At 48.7% G+C, this 16,523-nt stretch overlaps 1 protein-coding gene across 2 annotated transcripts in view; it reads left to right on the top strand.

Annotated features, from left to right (window-relative positions):
• ITGAL (integrin subunit alpha L) overlaps window positions 1-16,523 on the top strand; it is a 39,460-nt gene that overhangs the window by 15,929 nt on the left and 7,008 nt on the right. The window contains exons 12-25 of one of the 2 annotated variants that reach the window (XM_057750779.1): window positions 2,737-2,888; window positions 3,222-3,359; window positions 3,904-4,101; window positions 4,245-4,375; window positions 5,821-5,981; window positions 6,087-6,238; window positions 7,902-7,991; window positions 10,073-10,126; window positions 10,221-10,294; window positions 10,614-10,755; window positions 12,949-13,041; window positions 13,422-13,501; window positions 13,606-13,692; window positions 15,217-15,292. In XM_057750779.1, the coding sequence (XP_057606762.1) occupies window positions 2,737-2,888; window positions 3,222-3,359; window positions 3,904-4,101; window positions 4,245-4,375; window positions 5,821-5,981; window positions 6,087-6,238; window positions 7,902-7,991; window positions 10,073-10,126; window positions 10,221-10,294; window positions 10,614-10,755; window positions 12,949-13,041; window positions 13,422-13,501; window positions 13,606-13,692; window positions 15,217-15,292 (1,628 nt within the window). Of the gene's footprint in view, window positions 1-2,736; window positions 2,889-3,221; window positions 3,360-3,903; window positions 4,102-4,244; window positions 4,376-5,820; window positions 5,982-6,086; window positions 6,239-7,901; window positions 7,992-10,069; window positions 10,127-10,220; window positions 10,295-10,613; window positions 10,756-12,948; window positions 13,042-13,421; window positions 13,502-13,605; window positions 13,693-15,216; window positions 15,293-16,523 lie in introns of both variants that reach the window. The other variant, XM_057750776.1, reaches the window with a different exon arrangement.

Raw genomic sequence — 16,523 nt, 5'->3', positions numbered from 1 at the left:
GCATCGGCAGGCAGATTCTTAACCATTGCACCACCAGGGAAGTCCCCCAGGAGACTTTAAATAACTTGCCCAGGGTCACAGAACTAGTAGATGGAACTCCTTTAGTCCAGCCCCAAAGTCTGTGCTTAGTAACCACTGCACTTATACTACAGCACCTACACTACTGCCTTCAAGGTGGTTTTCTGTTCTGCAGTATCCATTTGGCCCTCTGCAGCTACAGGTTCCATGTTTATGATCCATGGTTGGTTGAATCCCCAGATTTGGAAGCCAGTTGTGGGACTTTGAGCATCTGTGGATTTTGGTATCAGGGCAGGTCCTGGAACCAATCCTCTGCGGATACATAGAGATGACTGTACTGCAAAATAGCTGGCAAAGTTGCTCACTAAATAAGAAGAAATAACCCCAAAGTTGCATCTCTAGTTAGGCACCCACCCTACTATGCACACACACACATAGACGTATGTGTGTGTTTATGTAGAAGTAAATATAATCTCGAATGCCTACTAGGCTACTATCCTTCAGATCTTACTTTAGATTTCACTAGCATGGTGCTAAGCATTTTACATCCCTTGTCTTATTTAATCCTCAAAACCACCCTATAAGGTTGGTATTGTCCCGGTGTTTTTTTTCTAGATGAGAAAACGGAGGCTCAGATACATGAAGTAATCTACTCAAGATTACACAGCCAGGAAGAAGTAACACTTGGATTAAAACCTTGTCTCTCTGATTCCCAAGGGCAAGATCTTAACCCTTGTGCTTCAGGAATATACATGAAGAATCAGGAGACTGTTCAGCCTCTTCACCCTTCTTTTTATGGGCTATAGAGTCTGGGACATCTGTTTCTCTCACTCACTTTGGACTGCTCTAAGCAAAGATGCTCAAGTGGAGGAGGGATAAATGGGGAGATTGGGATTGACGTATACACACCGCTAGGTATAAAATAGATAACTAATAAGGACCTACTGTATAGCACAGGGAACTCTACTCAGTACTCTGTACTGACCTATATGGGAAAAGAATCTAAAAAAGAATGGATATACATATGTGCATAACTGAGTCACTTTGCTGTACAGCAGAAACTAACACAACATTGTATGAGAGTGAGTCAAAAATTATCCGCACTCCAGTTATATTAAAACTCCTGTAAATTCTACAGCCATAGTGTGGATAATGTTTGACCCACCCTTGTAAATCAACTGTACTCCAATAAGAAATTAATTAAAAAAAATAAGCAGAGAAGGGCAAATCGGGTCAGTGAGTCTTCTTCAGAGCATTCCTATGAGATGGCTCCTAGCTCTTGCTCAATCCTTGGTCCAATTTCCTGCAGCATTTCCTCAGCATTTCGTGAATGTAGAAGCAGAGGGCAAAGAACTCAACCACAGAAGCTGTGAAATATGAAGATAACCTCAGTGATATCTTGAAGCAGGAAATGTTTTCAAGTCTCCTGGTTTTGTTTTGTTTTTTCTTGAGATAGAGTTGGTTTACAATTATGTATTAGTTTCAGGTGCACAAGATAGAGGTTCAAAAGTTTTATAGATTATTCTACATTTATAATTATTATAGGGCTTCCTAGGTGGTGCAGTGGTTGAGAATCTGCCTGCCAGTGCAGGGGCCATGGGTTCAATCCTGCTCCAGGAAGATCCCACATGCCACGGAGCAACTAAGCCAGTGCGCCACAACTACTGAGCCTGCGCTTTAGAGCCCGTGAGCCACAACTATTGAGCCCATGTGCTGCAACTACTGAAGCCCATGCGCCTAGAGCCCATGCTCTGCAACAAGAGAAGCCATGGCAATGAGGAGCCTGCGCACCACAACGAAGAGTAGCCCCCACTCACCGCAACTAAAAAGAAAGCCAGCGTACAGCAAAAAAGACCCAACACAGCCAATAAAATTAATTAATTAAAAAAATTATTATAAAATATTGGCTATATTCTCTGTGCTATACAGTCACCACTCTTTATGTTTAAATTTCAGTATTTTTATTAGGCTGTGTCTCCATGCTGACTGATCTGTACTACCTTCCCCGAATTTTTCATTGAAACACATAACACACTTTTAATCTTTACTACCAAATTTTTATGAAAAGTTTTTCAAACTTTGAGGAAAGCTAATAGTACAATGAACACCCGTATACCCTTCACCTGTATTTATCGGTTGTTGACATTGCTTTATCTCTCTTTATATATATACACACATATCTATAAAGAATAATATACATGTGTGTATATTATTTTATCAGTCAGGATTCTCCAGAGAAACAAAGCCCATTGGATATATCTCTATATAGTTTGAAATAGGGCAGGCTGGCAGTCTTGAGGCATCTCCTGCTTTATGTTTCATCTTTGTGCAAACTTTGCCTTCTTCTTACTAATATATCTCATTTTATTTTATTCTTTTTTTTTTTTTTATTCTTTAAAAAGAAGGTGGTCTCCTTTACAAACCCTTAGGTGAACTGAGCCTCAGCAAGATGTTTACCCTGTAGTATGTGGCTGCTTTGTCCTGTGCGTGCATGTTGTCCGTGGTTTGAGAAATGCAGTCTTGGACCCTGATGGCAGGATGTGGACCCCTCAGGGCAGATGGCTGCTCCTCCCAGGAGACGGTCTTCTGGCCGTCTCCATGCATCTTGGCTGCTAACCCAGCTTCCCAGGGTCCCTGCCGCCTTTTCCCCATGGTTTTAACTTCTTTCAGCAGCTGTTGTGTTCCTAACTCCAAGCCCCTGGCTCTCTCTTTCCTCAGGTTACACGGTGACCTGGCTGCCCTCCCGAGGGACCACGTCGCTGCTGGCAGCTGGAGCCCCCCGATACCAGCACGTGGGGCGAGTGCAGCTGTTCCAAAAGTCAAAGGGAGAAACACCCTGGAGACAGACCCAGAAAATAGATGGGACCCAGGTGAGCACGGCTGCAGGGGCGTCTGCCGCTGAAGGGCTGGGGTGACACGACTCATGCTCCCTGCTGTCTTCCGGACGCTCATGCCCTTGCGGAGCGCAGGCTCTGTGCCGAGCACCGTCACATTTGTTCCCCACAAAGCCTCTGAGGTGAGCTTTGTCATCCCCACTTGCCAACGTCAGAACCCAACCTGTCTGCATGCACACGGGCTCTACGTGGGATCCGGGACTTGAAACGTCCTCTGAGGGCTTGGCGTAGGACAGAGATGGTGCGTTGGTCGGGGAGGGAGGCGTCCTGCTCTTGGTTTCTTCCTCAGACGCCTTCCCCTCCCTGCAGATTGGCTCTTATTTTGGTGGCGAGCTGTGTGGTGTTGACGTGGACCGAGACGGGGAGACAGAGCTGCTGCTGATTGGGGCTCCTCTGTTCTATGGGGAGCAGAGAGGAGGCCGGGTGTTTATCTACCAGAAGAAAAAGGTGGGGACGGGGACACGGCGTGGAGGATGTGGGAGGAAGAGACTCCCAGGCCTTCTCGGCTCTCAGTCATTCTGAAAGCCTTTCCCTGCCTGATCCTGTGTTCATCAGACTTTTAGAACAATGACAAACAACGGTAGCTATGCGGGGGTGGGTAAGATGTGTGCAAGGCCCAGTGCCAAACTGTTCACATATAGGATACCTCGTTTGATTCTCAAAACCACCTTCTGGGATACTACGAGCTTTATTTTACACATGGGAACGTTGCAGCTCAGCAAGGCTGGGCAACTTTCCAAAGGCACAAGGTCACACAGATAGCAAAGGTGGGAAATTGCTTGGCGGTCCAGTGGTTAGGACTCCACCAAAAAAAAAAAAAAAAGCAAAGGTGGAGCTGGAACTTGAACCCAGGTTGGTCTGACAGCACCGTTCCAATTCTGTAAAGGACCACACCTGATATTTCTGTAGTGTTCTTCGTGTCCACAGTGCCTCACCCAGTGAAAGCTTGCTGAGGGACTGAGGTGGGACCTGTTGCCTTGCTCCTTCCCAGCTGGTGTTCGAAATGGTCTCAGAGCTGCAGGGGGACCCTGGCTACCCCCTTGGGAGATTTGGAGCAGCCATCACTGCCCTGTCGGACATCAACGGGGATGAGCTGCCAGACGTGGCTGTGGGAGCCCCTCTGGAGGAGCAGGGGGCTGTGTACATCTTCAATGGGCAGCAAGGGGGGCTGAGCCCCTGGCCCAGTCAGGTGAGGTACCCCACCTGCCAATCGAACCCATTCCCAGGCACCTGGAAGCTGCCAAGCCCTGACCCCACTCCCCAGCCCAACTCTTCCAGCCCTTCCACCCGTCCTCTCCCCTAGCTTAGCATGAATTTCTCTCTTGGTCTCAGCGGATAGAAGGGGCCCAGATATTCCCAGGAATTCAGTGGTTTGGACGCTCCATCCACGGGGTGAAGGACCTTGGCGGGGATGGCCTGGCAGATGTGGCTGTGGGGGCTGAGGGCCAGGTGATCATGCTGAGGTAAGATGGGACTCCCAAGTCCTACCTGGGGATAATTATGGCTCTCATCCTTTGAGCAGTTATGATGTACTAAGCATCGTGCTAAATGCTTGCGGACACCAGTGCCTTTGGTCCTCGGCCCAGCCCTGTGAACTTGGTTCTCCTTTTATACTGGCTTCGTGTCTGACTCCAGGTTAAACAGCTGCTATCCAATGACAGACTGGGATTTGAACCCAGGCCTATGTGACACTAAAACCTCCTAGAGAAGCGTGTGATGGCTTTAGAACCTGGTAACCTGGGGATTCAAGTCGAAGCTCTGCCATTGACTTCTTAGGTGATCTTACCCCAGTCGCTTAGCTTCTCAGGACCTCAGTTTCCTTATCTTTGAAACGGTGATGGCATTTCCTGCCTGACCCAGATCTTAGAGTCACTGGAAGCCTCGTGTAACGCCATAGAGGGACTAGTTGTTTATTGAGCACCTGTTGTCTTCAATACTGAGCCAGACGTTGGGCTACAGAATGTACGTGTGAGGATACATATAATAAAAAATCGATAAAACAAATAAATAGATAATTACAATTGTGATAAGTGCCGTGAGGAACACAAACAGGGTTCTGTGAGGGAGAATAGCAGGGGAGACCTACTATATTTTGAGTAGCCAAGAACGGCCTCTCTGAGGACCTGGGACGTGAAGGATGAGGAAGAGCCAGGCTTGCAGAAATCCAGGGTAAGAGCTTTCTACGTTGAAACCCTGGGAGGTGCCAAGGCTGTAAGGCAGGCAAAAGTGTGACGTGTTCAAGGCACTGAAAGAGGGTCCGTGTGCGAGGAGGTAAGACTGGAGAGGCAGGGACTTCCCTGGTGGTCCAGTGGTTAAGACACCGCACTCCCAACGCAGGGGGCCTGGGTTCAATCCCTGAATGGGGAACTAGATCCTACATGCTGCAATTAAAGATCCTGCACGTGGCAGCAAAGATCCCACATGCCACAGCTAAGACCCGACGCAGACAAATAAATAAATAAATGTTAAAAAAAAAAAAGACTGGAGAGGCAGGTGGTATGGCACAAACAGTGAAAAGTTTAGATTTTATTCTGAATACCATGGGGCATCCTTGAAAGGTTACTGGCATGGAAGTAGTTCAATATCTTAGTTCCCTGACCAGGAACCTGCGCCCTCGGCAGTGAAAGCTCGGCGTCCTAACCACTAGACCACCAGAGAATTCCCTGACTGTTCTTTGTAAAAGCTCATTCTTCTGTATGGGAAATGGGTCAGAAGGCCACTAGGGTGAATTATCATGATGGAGAGCACTAGTGAATTCTCATTATTATTATTGCTGCAAGGAGACAGTGACACTGAGGTCTGCGTTAGGGAAGGGGGGTCCTCTGGACTCTGCTAGCTGGAGCCCCAGGTCTGATTGGGGATGGCATTTGAGGCCAAGGGAGAGCACTGGTTGTCTCCTGCCCTGCAGCTCCCGGCCTGTGGTGGATGTCATCACAACCATGTCCTTCTCCCCGGCCGAGATCCCAGTGCATGAAGTCGAGTGCTCCTATTCCACCAGCGAAAACAAGAAGGAAGGTGTTAACATCACAGTCTGTTTCCAGGTCAAGTCTCTCACCTCCCAGTTCAGAGGTCAGTGCTGTCCTCCTGCTCCCCAGCGCAGCTGCCGGCCCCAAATCCAGGCTCACAGCCCCAGGACCCTCCATCATTCAACTCTTGCTTTTCCACCCTGCCCAGGGGACCTGGTTGCCAACCTCACTTACACTCTGCAGCTGGATGGCCATCGGACCAGAAGGCGGGGGGTGTTCCCAGGAGGGAAACATGAACTCAGCAGTAACACAGCTGTCACCTCAGTCAAGTCCTGCACTAGGTTCTGGTTCCACTTTGCGGTAAGGAGCCAGCGAGGCTGCTCGGGGCAGGGAAGGGATGGATGAGCTGACCACAGCGGGAGGCAGCACCCGTCACTGTCCAGCACGGGTCACAGGTCACCTTCACCTTGATCTCCCAGTCCTACTGCTTGCTCTTCTGTATCACAGTAGTAACAATACCGTCAGTATATTTTCTTCTAGTCCTGAATCCACGTCCATAAGCATTTTTAACATGATTACAATTGTAAAGTACTTACCAATTTTTCCGTACTCTTTTCACACATCATATATTAATGCTGCAGCCCAGCTTTCAGATTATTTTTAATGACTACAGAATGCTCGGTCCTGTGGAATATTCAGGCAAGGTGATGTGTCACTATTTGCCAGATACACATGGTCATTTATTAACATCCATCCCAGAAAGAATTTTTTTAAGTTATTATTAGTTTAAATAACTGCTAAAATACCCAAATTCAGTTTGCTTATAACCATCCTGTGTGAGATAGGATTGATATTAAATTTTATCCTAGTCTCTTAAATATTTCATAAGAGACTGAGTAATGATTGATGTGTAAGATTTTGAAGCTTGTTTTTAACTTTTTATTATGGGAAATTTCAGGCATACAGAAGTAGAAAAAGTAGTTTAATGAAATCCCAAATATCCATCACTCAGTTTCAACAATTATCATCTCACAATCTTATATCATTCAGAGCCTCTCTGCCTCACATCACAAACCCCCACTACAAGATTTAGAGGTTTTTTTGGTGGGGGGAGGGCGGGCTTTGTTGGGTCTTCATTGCTGCGTGCAGGCTTTCTCTAGTTCCATAGAGCAGGGGCTACTCATTGTTGTAGTACGCGGGCTTCTCAGTGAGGTGGTGAGCAGGCTTCACTAGTTGTGGTACTCAGGCTCAGTAATCGTAGCTTTCGGGCTCAGTTGCTCCACAGCATGTGGGATCTTCCCAGACCAGGGATCGAACCCGTGTCTCCTACCGTGGCAGGCAGATTCTTAACCACTGCACCACCAGGGAAGTCCCAGATTTAGAAATTTTAAACATAAATTTTCCAGAGAAGGAGCACTGTGACATGATGGAAAGACTTTAGACTTGGGAGTTGGACAGGTTTGGGTTCACTTCCTAGTTCTAGCCCTTTGGAAAATTGTGTCACCTTTTTACACCTCATTTCCCTCGTCTATGATGTGAGGATAATAACACCTACCTCTTGGAGTTGGGGAAATTTTAGGTCAGTATAATCTGAGTGTCTCCAAAGTGTCAGGCACATAATAATGTAAAAGACTAAGACCCTCCCCACCTGTTCTCAAGGGACTGGGATATTCTGGTTATTCTAGAATATTCTTTTCTTGTGCAAACTTTGTGAATGGTTGCCTAGAGGAGTTCGACAAAGATTCAGGGGCTGCTGTTAGGACTCAGCTGGGGAAAGTGCTGTGGTTGATGACTGATGCCTGCCTTGGAATTGGGGCTGGGGGATGAACACTTGTACTGAGAAGCAAGCTGGGCATATTATAAACACCTGGTGTGCAGTAAACATATTTCCACTCCTGGTAAGGTCTCAGACAAATAGCTACTAGAATTTCATCACATATAAAGTATGGACAAGTTGTGCCTTTAACTGGAAGTGTGGTAAAATTTAAACTCATGACATACAGTATATTCTTATCGCCCTCAGGTATGCATTCAAGACCTCATCTCCCCCATCAATGTCTCTCTAAATTACTCTCTCTGGGAGGAAGAAGGGACACCGAGGGACCAAAGGGCGGTAAGAAGAGATCAGCTGGAGAAATTGATAGGCAATAAGGGAGAACAGAGATTCAATTTAGCAGGACTGTATTATATTGGATTCAAGCAATAGAAACGAAATATGCTTACTTAAGCAGGAAGGAGTCTATGGGAGTTTGTATTTAAGAGACATTTGGAAAACTGGGATTGGGAAGTTGGGAGACCAGGGTGGGTGGAGGCTCTGGGGCGCTCAAGAGGAAGAAATTTTGGATGGACTGCCCAGGGCACAGCCCCTTCCTTGAATCTGCTCCCAGTCCCCCTGTACATCAGCTTCAGACTGACCTCATTAGGCTTTTAACATGGGGCAAATTCTAACAGATGCAAATTTCAGGGAGAGAACACTAGAAGGCCTAGGGCCATCCCTTATCTGGTAAAGGACAGGGCAGCCTGCTGATCAGCCTTCTTGCCCAAGGGTATTCCGCAGAGGGCAGATAGTTCCCTCAAAGCCTTAACTGGGGTGCCTTTGTTATGTAAAAGAAGAGGAAAACACTCATACAACAGGGTCTCATGGAAAGACCCTGGGCCTAGAAGCCAGATGTGGATTTTTTTTTTTCTGGCACAAGCAGGTTCTGTCTTTCTCCAGGACTGTTTCTGCACCTCAGAAACAAGTCCCAACATCGTGAGTTCCCTTCCAGAGCCGGAGCACGGTGACGGTTAAGCCGTGACGGCTAAGGGTACTCTTTCTTGTGGCTTTTGGCAGCTTGCACTGACAGCCCCAACCTGTCACACACTCAGGATGTCTAGGGACAACCAGCAGTTTCTCCCATTGGCACTAATTTAAAAAAAAAAAAAAAACGCCAAACTGTGTGGTGCAGCAACTCATGGTTAAAAAGATACTTGAGGTCCCAGTTGTCAAAAAGGCTTCCTGGGGGGAAGTGTCATTGGTTCCGGATCTCGCAGAATAAGTAGACTTTGGGTAGGTGGAGAGAGCAGAGGCGTGGTTTTAAGTGTGCGGGAAGTGGGGGGGTGGGCTTAGCTTCTGGCAGGACAACTGAACAAGACAGAGGCCCCGGTTGCCCCTTTGGAGACTGGCTGTGGGCTGGTGGGTGGCCGGAACCTGTGTGTGAGTGTTGGGTGGGTGCAAGCAGTCAGCAGAGGCGGCCAGGACCCCCACCCTTAGGGAAGAGTCTGGACGCTGCTTGGCAGGTGGCCTGGAAGTGGCAGAGGCTGGAGTCTCTCTAGAACATACAGTTTATCACCCATAAAATAATTCTGTGACCCCCATCACCCTCAACTGCCTGATACGGCTTACAAGGCTGGAGGGAATCTGGACCCTGCTTCTCTCTCCTGCCCCTCCTGACACGTGGCACTCCAGCCAGTCTGCAGTCTTCCAGCTCTTTACACGGGCATGATCTCTCTTGCCTTGGCCTTCGTGTAAACTGTTCTCTCTTCCTCTCTCTTCACTCTCTTCACCTGGCTCCCTCTTCCTCACCCTGTAGATTTCAGTTGAGATGCCATCTCTTCAGGAAGCTTCCCTGATCTCCAACCGTGGGATAGGATCCCCTTCTACATCCTCTAAACATACCCTGTACTCCTTCCACCAAATTGGGAGGATGGACAGTGTATCTGTTTTGTTCTCTGGCGTGGGGCTGGGTGGGGGGGGGGGGTCTGGCCCAGAGCAGAAATTCTGGAAATGTTGAAAAAAAGTAGCCTTGATCTGATAAGAGATGGAGAGCTGGGGTTCACAGAGGAGAACCATAGGAAGAGTTAGTCCCAGGCAGGCGAGTCTAGAGGCTGCGCGGCCAAGCGTTGCTGCCAGTGGAGGGGACGGGCTGGGAGAACCTGGGGGAGCTGCGTGGTCAAGGCCCAGATCTCCTGGCAGGACGGGGAGTGGACACCCTGAGCCTCCCTCAAGGAGCTGCCACTGGAGGAGGGCAGTGCAGACGGCCTTGGGCTGAGTCTGGAGGTTGGGGCCTGCCCTGGGAATGCATTGGCTCCTGGGAGGGCCCCGACTACAGCCAGCCCAGCTGAGCCCCAAGCTCTGAGCCCCTCCAGCTCTCCTCCATCAGTTCTACTGCCTCAGCTACCCTCTCCTGTCCCTTCCTTCTCTGTGCTCAGCAGGGCAAGGACATCCAGCCCATCCTGAGACCCTCACCACACTCGGAGACCAAGGAGGTAAGAGGGGAAGAGGGGCAGACAGAGAGGCCGGGGTCCAGTCCTCCTGGGTGTGGGGACCTGAGCATCCTGATCCTTTCGTCTTGCCTTTCAGATCCCTTTTGAGAAGAACTGCGGAGAGGACAAGAAATGTGAGGCTGACCTGAGGCTGAAGTTCTCCACTGAAGGGTCTGTAAGGCTTCCAAACCCGGGCCCTCTTATTTCACGCAGTGTTTTCCTGAGGCAGCTCCTGTGTATAGAAAGAACACGGGACTTCAAGTCGGAAGACCCCCACTGGCACTGACTTTCCCCGGCTGAGAAATGCCGGTGCCTTGCAGCTCTCCTATCAGGAATAGATGAGATCGCAAAACTTAAAGCCTGTGCATAGGAGCTTATTTTTGTTTATTTCTTTTTTCTGGCCTACTGGATCCCTCAGTTCGGAAAGTCCCCACCTCTGATCCTGCTTCCTTCAGGGGCCCCCCTAACTTTGTCCTGATCTTCCCCCCAGATCCAAAGTCCTGCGTCTGACCCCCTCAGCCAGCCTCGCAGTGGGGCTGACACTGAGTAACTTGAAAGAAGATGCTTACTGGGTCCAGCTCATCCTCAGCTTCCCTCGGGGACTCTCTTTCCGCAAAGTGGAGATGCTCAAGGTGAGCAGGAGGGCGGGGTCTGCTCGCAAACCACGTACCAGGCTTGTCCTGCAGCTTGTGCTGCCTCTTGGAGCCTCAGGCGGTCAGGGCAGACTGAAGACGTAGGCGGAGGTCTTCGGATCACATCTGGGTTCTTAGCCTGATGGCCACCCTCGAGCTGTGTGGGCTGAGATACAACGTTCACCCTCTGTGAGCCTCAGAGTGATGACCAAGAAATGAGGCTGGGGACATCACAGGGTTAGAGACAGGGTTGTGTGAAATGGAGAGTGTGACAAAGGCTCATGGGCCTGGTGACCAAGAAGATGTGCACAGGTTCAGGGAGATCGAGCTACCTTCCCCTTAAAGGTGACCAACGTATTTCTGAGGAGGGCCTGGGTTGTTTTATTATTTTATTATTTTTTCCTTCTAGTTGTATTGAGATAGAATTGACATACAGCGCTGTATAAGTGGACTGTGTACAGCATAAGGATTTGACTTACATACATCATGTAACGATCATCATAAGTTTAGTGAACATCTATCATCTCGTATGGATACAAAATTAAAGAAACAGAAAAAAACTTTGTGTGTGTGATGAGATTGCTTAGGATTTACTCTCTCGACCTGAGTTATTTTAAGTACAATTTTTATTTTTTTAATTATTATTACAAAAGTAACACATGATCACCACAGAAACTTGGAAACTACAGAGAAGTTTACAGAAGACAAACACTCATACTTACAGGACTCAGCAATTACGACTTTTAATAATTTGGTGTTCATCCTTCTGTTTCCACACATAGGTATAAATTACATTGTATATTTATTTATTCTAGATTTATTTTAACTAATTGGCATTTTGCTCTCCATATGGTTATTTTTCCTCCATTTTTAAAAAAAATTTTATTGTGGGGTCTTCCCTGGTGGTCCAGCAGTTAAGATGCCATGCTTCTAATGCAGGGGGTATGGGTTCGATCCCTGGTCGGGGAACTAAGACCCCACATGCTGAGTGGTGCAGCCAAAAAAATTTTTTTTAAAGTAATAAATAAGTAGAATGTTATTGTGGTAAAATATACGTAAAATAAAATTTACCATTTTAACCATTTTTAAGCATACAATTCAGTGGTATTAAGAACACCCACAGTGGGAATTCCCTGGTTGACCAGTGGTTAGCACTCAGCACTTTCATTACCATGGCCCTGGGTTTAGTCCCTGGTCAGTGAACTAAGATCCCACAAGCCACGTGGTGTGACCAACTCCCCACCACCACCAAAAAAAAGCACATTCATAGTGCATGCAGCCATTCCCACTACCTATTTGCAGAAGTTTGCCATCATCAGAATTTCTATACCCGTAAGCAATAGCTCCACATTCCCCTCTCTCTGCCACTGATAACCGCTATTCTATTTGCTGTCTCAATGAGTTGGCCTAGTCTAGATATTTTGTATATGTTGAATCATACAATATTTGTCCTTTTGTGTCCATCTTACATCATTTAGCATAATGGTCTTCACCTTAGCGTAATGCTTTTGAGGTTCATCCCTGTGATAGCAGGTATGAATTTCATTCCTTTTTAAGGCTAATATTCTATCACATGGATATACCACATTTTCCTTATCCATTCATCTGTTGATGGAATTATTCTCATACAGAAACACTAAATGCTTCCTTAAGGGGCATCTAGTAGAGTGATGAAGAACTTGAGATCTGGAATCAAACAGACCTGTGTTCAAGCTCCTACCAGGTCCCTGCCAGGCTACCCAGTTGTGAGACTGTGAGGAAGTCGCTCAACTTCTCTGAGCCTCTATTTCCTTGTCTAATTTTCTTCCCAACCTGAGCTTCATCACATCCCTACCAGACAGTGATGAAGATGAAGGGTTTCGTCCTTCTTATTCCAGGGTCATGTTCATTTTGTAAGTGATTGCTAAATGTATGGATGTAGCAGCATTTTAACTCTCTCCTGTGATTGTACCACGATTCACGGAACCATTCCCATCTCTTTGGGTTGTTTGATCACTTCTAGTTTTTCCCTATGATAAATAATATTGCAGGGAACATCTTTGTACTGAACCCCTGATTCTTTGGCCCCACCTCTCTGCAAGTGTGTCCTGGCAGGGATACAGTGGAAGGAGGTGGGCCCTGAGGGTTGGTGGCCTTTGGGGAACCCTTAGCCTTGCCCACTAAAAACGTTCTTCTCTCTCTTCTCACCCCCAGCCCCACAGCCATATACCTGTGAGCTGCGAGGAGCTTCAGAGCAGGGCCCTCTCCTGCAACGTGAGCTCTCCCATCTTCAAAGCAGGCAGCTTGGTGAGTGCTTCCAGCCGCCAAGAGCCAAGCAGCTCCTGGCTCTGGGGAAGCTGAAGGTGATTGACAAGGCTGGGCTTACCCGTCCTCCTACCGCAAGAGGCTGTGTGCAGAGGAGTCCTGTGCCGTGATTGAGAGCCTGGACTTTGGAATCAGAGAAACCCAGGGTTGGGTCATTCATTTTGTGACCTTACACACATGATTTAATCCCTCGGAACCTCGGTCTCCTCGTCTCTACAATGGGGATAAAACACCCAGCCCAGGGCTTGAGATAAGTGGTCACTGCGACTATAGCAGTGGAGGCATGGGTGCTGTGAGGGGCAAAGGCGGCCCCTCGAGGCCCAGGCCCCTTCCTTCTTCATTCCGCTCTCCTCCCCTGCCAGGTTGATATCCAGGTGATGTTTCATACGCTGCCGGACAGCTTCTGGGGGGACTTTGTTGAGCTGCACGCCAATGTGAGCTGGTGAGCAGGCCCCTGCCAGCAGCCCTGCCCGCCCTGGCCTCAGACTGTTACGTGGTCCTGGCCACACCGTCTCCTAACACTGCCCTCTACCTTGCCCCCTGCAGCAGCAACGAGGACTCAGGCCTCCTGAAGAACAACTTGGCCACCAGAAGCATCCCAGTCCTGTATCCCATCAACATCCTCACCAAGGAGTGAGTCCCTAGCAGCCATCCCCGCTCTCCTCCCACTTCAGCCTCCCCACCCAGGGCCCCAGCCTGCCTCCCGGGGCTGCCCTTCAAAGCCCCCTCCTCCTTTCCTAGAGCCCCAGGAGTGATTAGAACTGATGCCAGCCACAATCTCAGCAGTTTTCAACACTCAGTAGAGTGAAGGCCCTTGAAGAACTCGGAGTCAGATCGATACTTACTGACAGAAGGAAAAGTGTACTGAATGCTGACCTGATGTCTGCTTCTGCGCCAGCTGCGCTGCACAGCTGGGGGGCTTTCCCTTGTGAGGCAGCTTGCCTCTCTCCTATTTACTGATGAACAAGGAGGCTCAGAGACAGGAGGAACTTGCCCAGAGTCTTACAGCTAGGAAGTACTGACTCCAGGATCTGAACTTCAGTCTGTGCGACTCCAAAGCCCAGCCAAGCTCTTTGCCATTCCCAGCCATGCTAAATTCCCTCTTCCCCGGGGTCAGCAGAGCTGGAAGAGACAGAAAAGTTTTCCCAAGGACCTTTGCCCACAGAGAGTTGGTGGTCAGGTAGGAGAGCCAGAACTCATGTACATACAGAGTAAGTGAGTTTCAGAATGCTGTGGCAGGAAGGACCCATGGGGATCACTAGTTGGCTTTTTTCATTTACAGTAAAGGGGATGAAGCCAGAAAAGGGAAGTGGCATTGTTAAGTCAGCTCGATGAGATAAGACCAGGGCCCATGTGTGAGCCGGGGTCCCCGGTGCTTTTGAACATAAATGCCCAACACAATGATAATGTCTGAGGTGTGATATGAAATTAGAGCCAGGAAAGGTGATGTGGGTTGGAGGAGACTTGGAAGGGGTCATGGAAAATAGGGGCTTGAACTGGGGCCTGGAGGATGAGGGGGTTCAGATGAGGGCCAGGAAGGAAGGCAGCCACTCTCATCAGAGAGGCTAGCATAGGGGAAGGTGTGGAGGCAGCAAACAGTGGGGCAGATCCGGGGAGCAGAGCGTGGGCAGGCCCAGGAGATGGCAGGATGTGTGCGGGGAGCAGCGGTCAGGCTGGCTAGGAAGCAGGCAGGTCTGGATATGCGGGAGCTTTGGACCTGACCCTTGCGGGCAGCAGGGAGCCATTGATGGCTTCGGAGGAGGTACGTGGCAGGATGAGAGAGTGGTGTTAGGAAGGCCGTTGGAAGGATGGGGTGGGAGGCTGGTGCAGTTCTCGAGGGGATGAGCAGTGGGGCCCAGAGGACAGTGGAGGCCCTGGCAAGGTGGTGTCTAGTGGGGAGAACACAGTTCCAAAGGCCACTCACCTGTGTTCCAGTCCTGGTCCCGTACTGCAGGGCTTTGGGCAAGACTGACCTTTTCCATGAGCCTTAGTTTCCAAAGGGCAAGAGCAGAGCGGTGTCAGGATGATATGAGATCGTGCCTGCACCGTCTCTAGCACAGTGGCTGGCAACTCCGAGGCTTCCCCTGGCCCAGGGCCCCCTGGATGACTGGGCCACTGTCTTCTCCAGCTTCTGCAGCTGCTCCTCTCTCTCCACAGCCAGGAAAACTCCACGCTCTATATCAAGTTCACCCCCAAAGGTCCCAAGATCCACCATGTCAAGCACATCTACCAGGTATGAACCTCCATGTGAAAGGGTCCCTAGAGGCCCACGCTCAGCTCCATCCGGAGGACCAAGGATGTAGAGACCAGCTAGACCCGGTCCCGTCCTCAGCGAGCCCAGCCCTCCACCTCGTTCTGTGATTCTTTCCTTGAAACACTCTCAGTGGCGTGTACTCACGGGCTTCTTTCTACCACTGGATAAATTATTTCTGGAATCACAGAACTGGAGAGCCAGAAGGGCTCTGAGAAAGAATCTAGTTTTTCGGAGTTTGTTTTTTCAATTTATTTTATTGAAGTATAGTTGATTTACAATGTTGTCTGGGTTTTTGTTAGTTTTTTGAAGTGGAAAGTTCCATTTTCTTTTAAGATTCAATTATATAGACATTTGATCTCCTAATTGTGTTCTCAATTAGGTACAGAATCCGATTCATGTTTTCCAGAGAGAACCTAGTTGGGGTTATACTTGTTTGTTTGTTTGTTTGTTTGTTTGTTTTGCTTTGCCGTGTGGCTTGTGGGATCTTAATTCCCTGACCAGGGATCAAACCCGCGCCCTCCGCAGTGAAAACGCGGAGTCCTAACCATTGGACCGCCAGGGAATTCCCAGAATGCAGTTTAAACGCTTAGCATAGTGCTGACGTGAAAGGTACCAGTCAACATTGGCTGGTTTTAGCATTATTATTACCCCTGTCACCCAAGGAAGCTGGTGGAGCATGGTGGTTCCAGTCTCTGGAGTCACAGCCTGGGTTAAAATGCCAGCACTACCACTTGACCGCTTCAGACAAATTAGTGAATCTCCCTGAGCCTCAGTTCTCTCATCTGTAAAATGGGGATGATCGTACTGCCCACCCCATAGGGATATTGAAAGAACTAAATGAGAGCATACATTTAGTGAGACTCAGACGAGGCCTAGCCCACTAAGTGTTCAGCAAGTAGAGACTGTTACCACCTTCGTGTTCTAACCCTCCGTCCTCTGCTTTGTCATCATTGCCATTACCTCCTAGCAGATGCGGGGCTCTGGGCTTGCACTACTGATTGCTCTGTTGTATCTGTTGTGTCCGTTCCCACGAGGTGTGTCTAGCGTCCCACAGTGTCAGGGTCCCCCTCCCAAATGACAACTCTGAATTATGCCCGCCTTGCTCCCCCAATGCACCTATGCCTGCAGCTGGTCGCTGATCTCCCCTGGGATGTCTTCCTAGCATCTTTTGGTTTTTTTGTCTTTTTCTTTTTAATAAATTTATTTATTT

Source organism: Hippopotamus amphibius, chromosome 9 (genome assembly GCF_030028045.1).
Source record: "Hippopotamus amphibius kiboko isolate mHipAmp2 chromosome 9, mHipAmp2.hap2, whole genome shotgun sequence".
Classification (NCBI taxonomy): domain Eukaryota; kingdom Metazoa; phylum Chordata; class Mammalia; order Artiodactyla; family Hippopotamidae; genus Hippopotamus; species Hippopotamus amphibius.
Note: the sequence above shows the minus strand (reverse complement) of the source record. Positions and strands in the feature narration are given on the sequence as shown.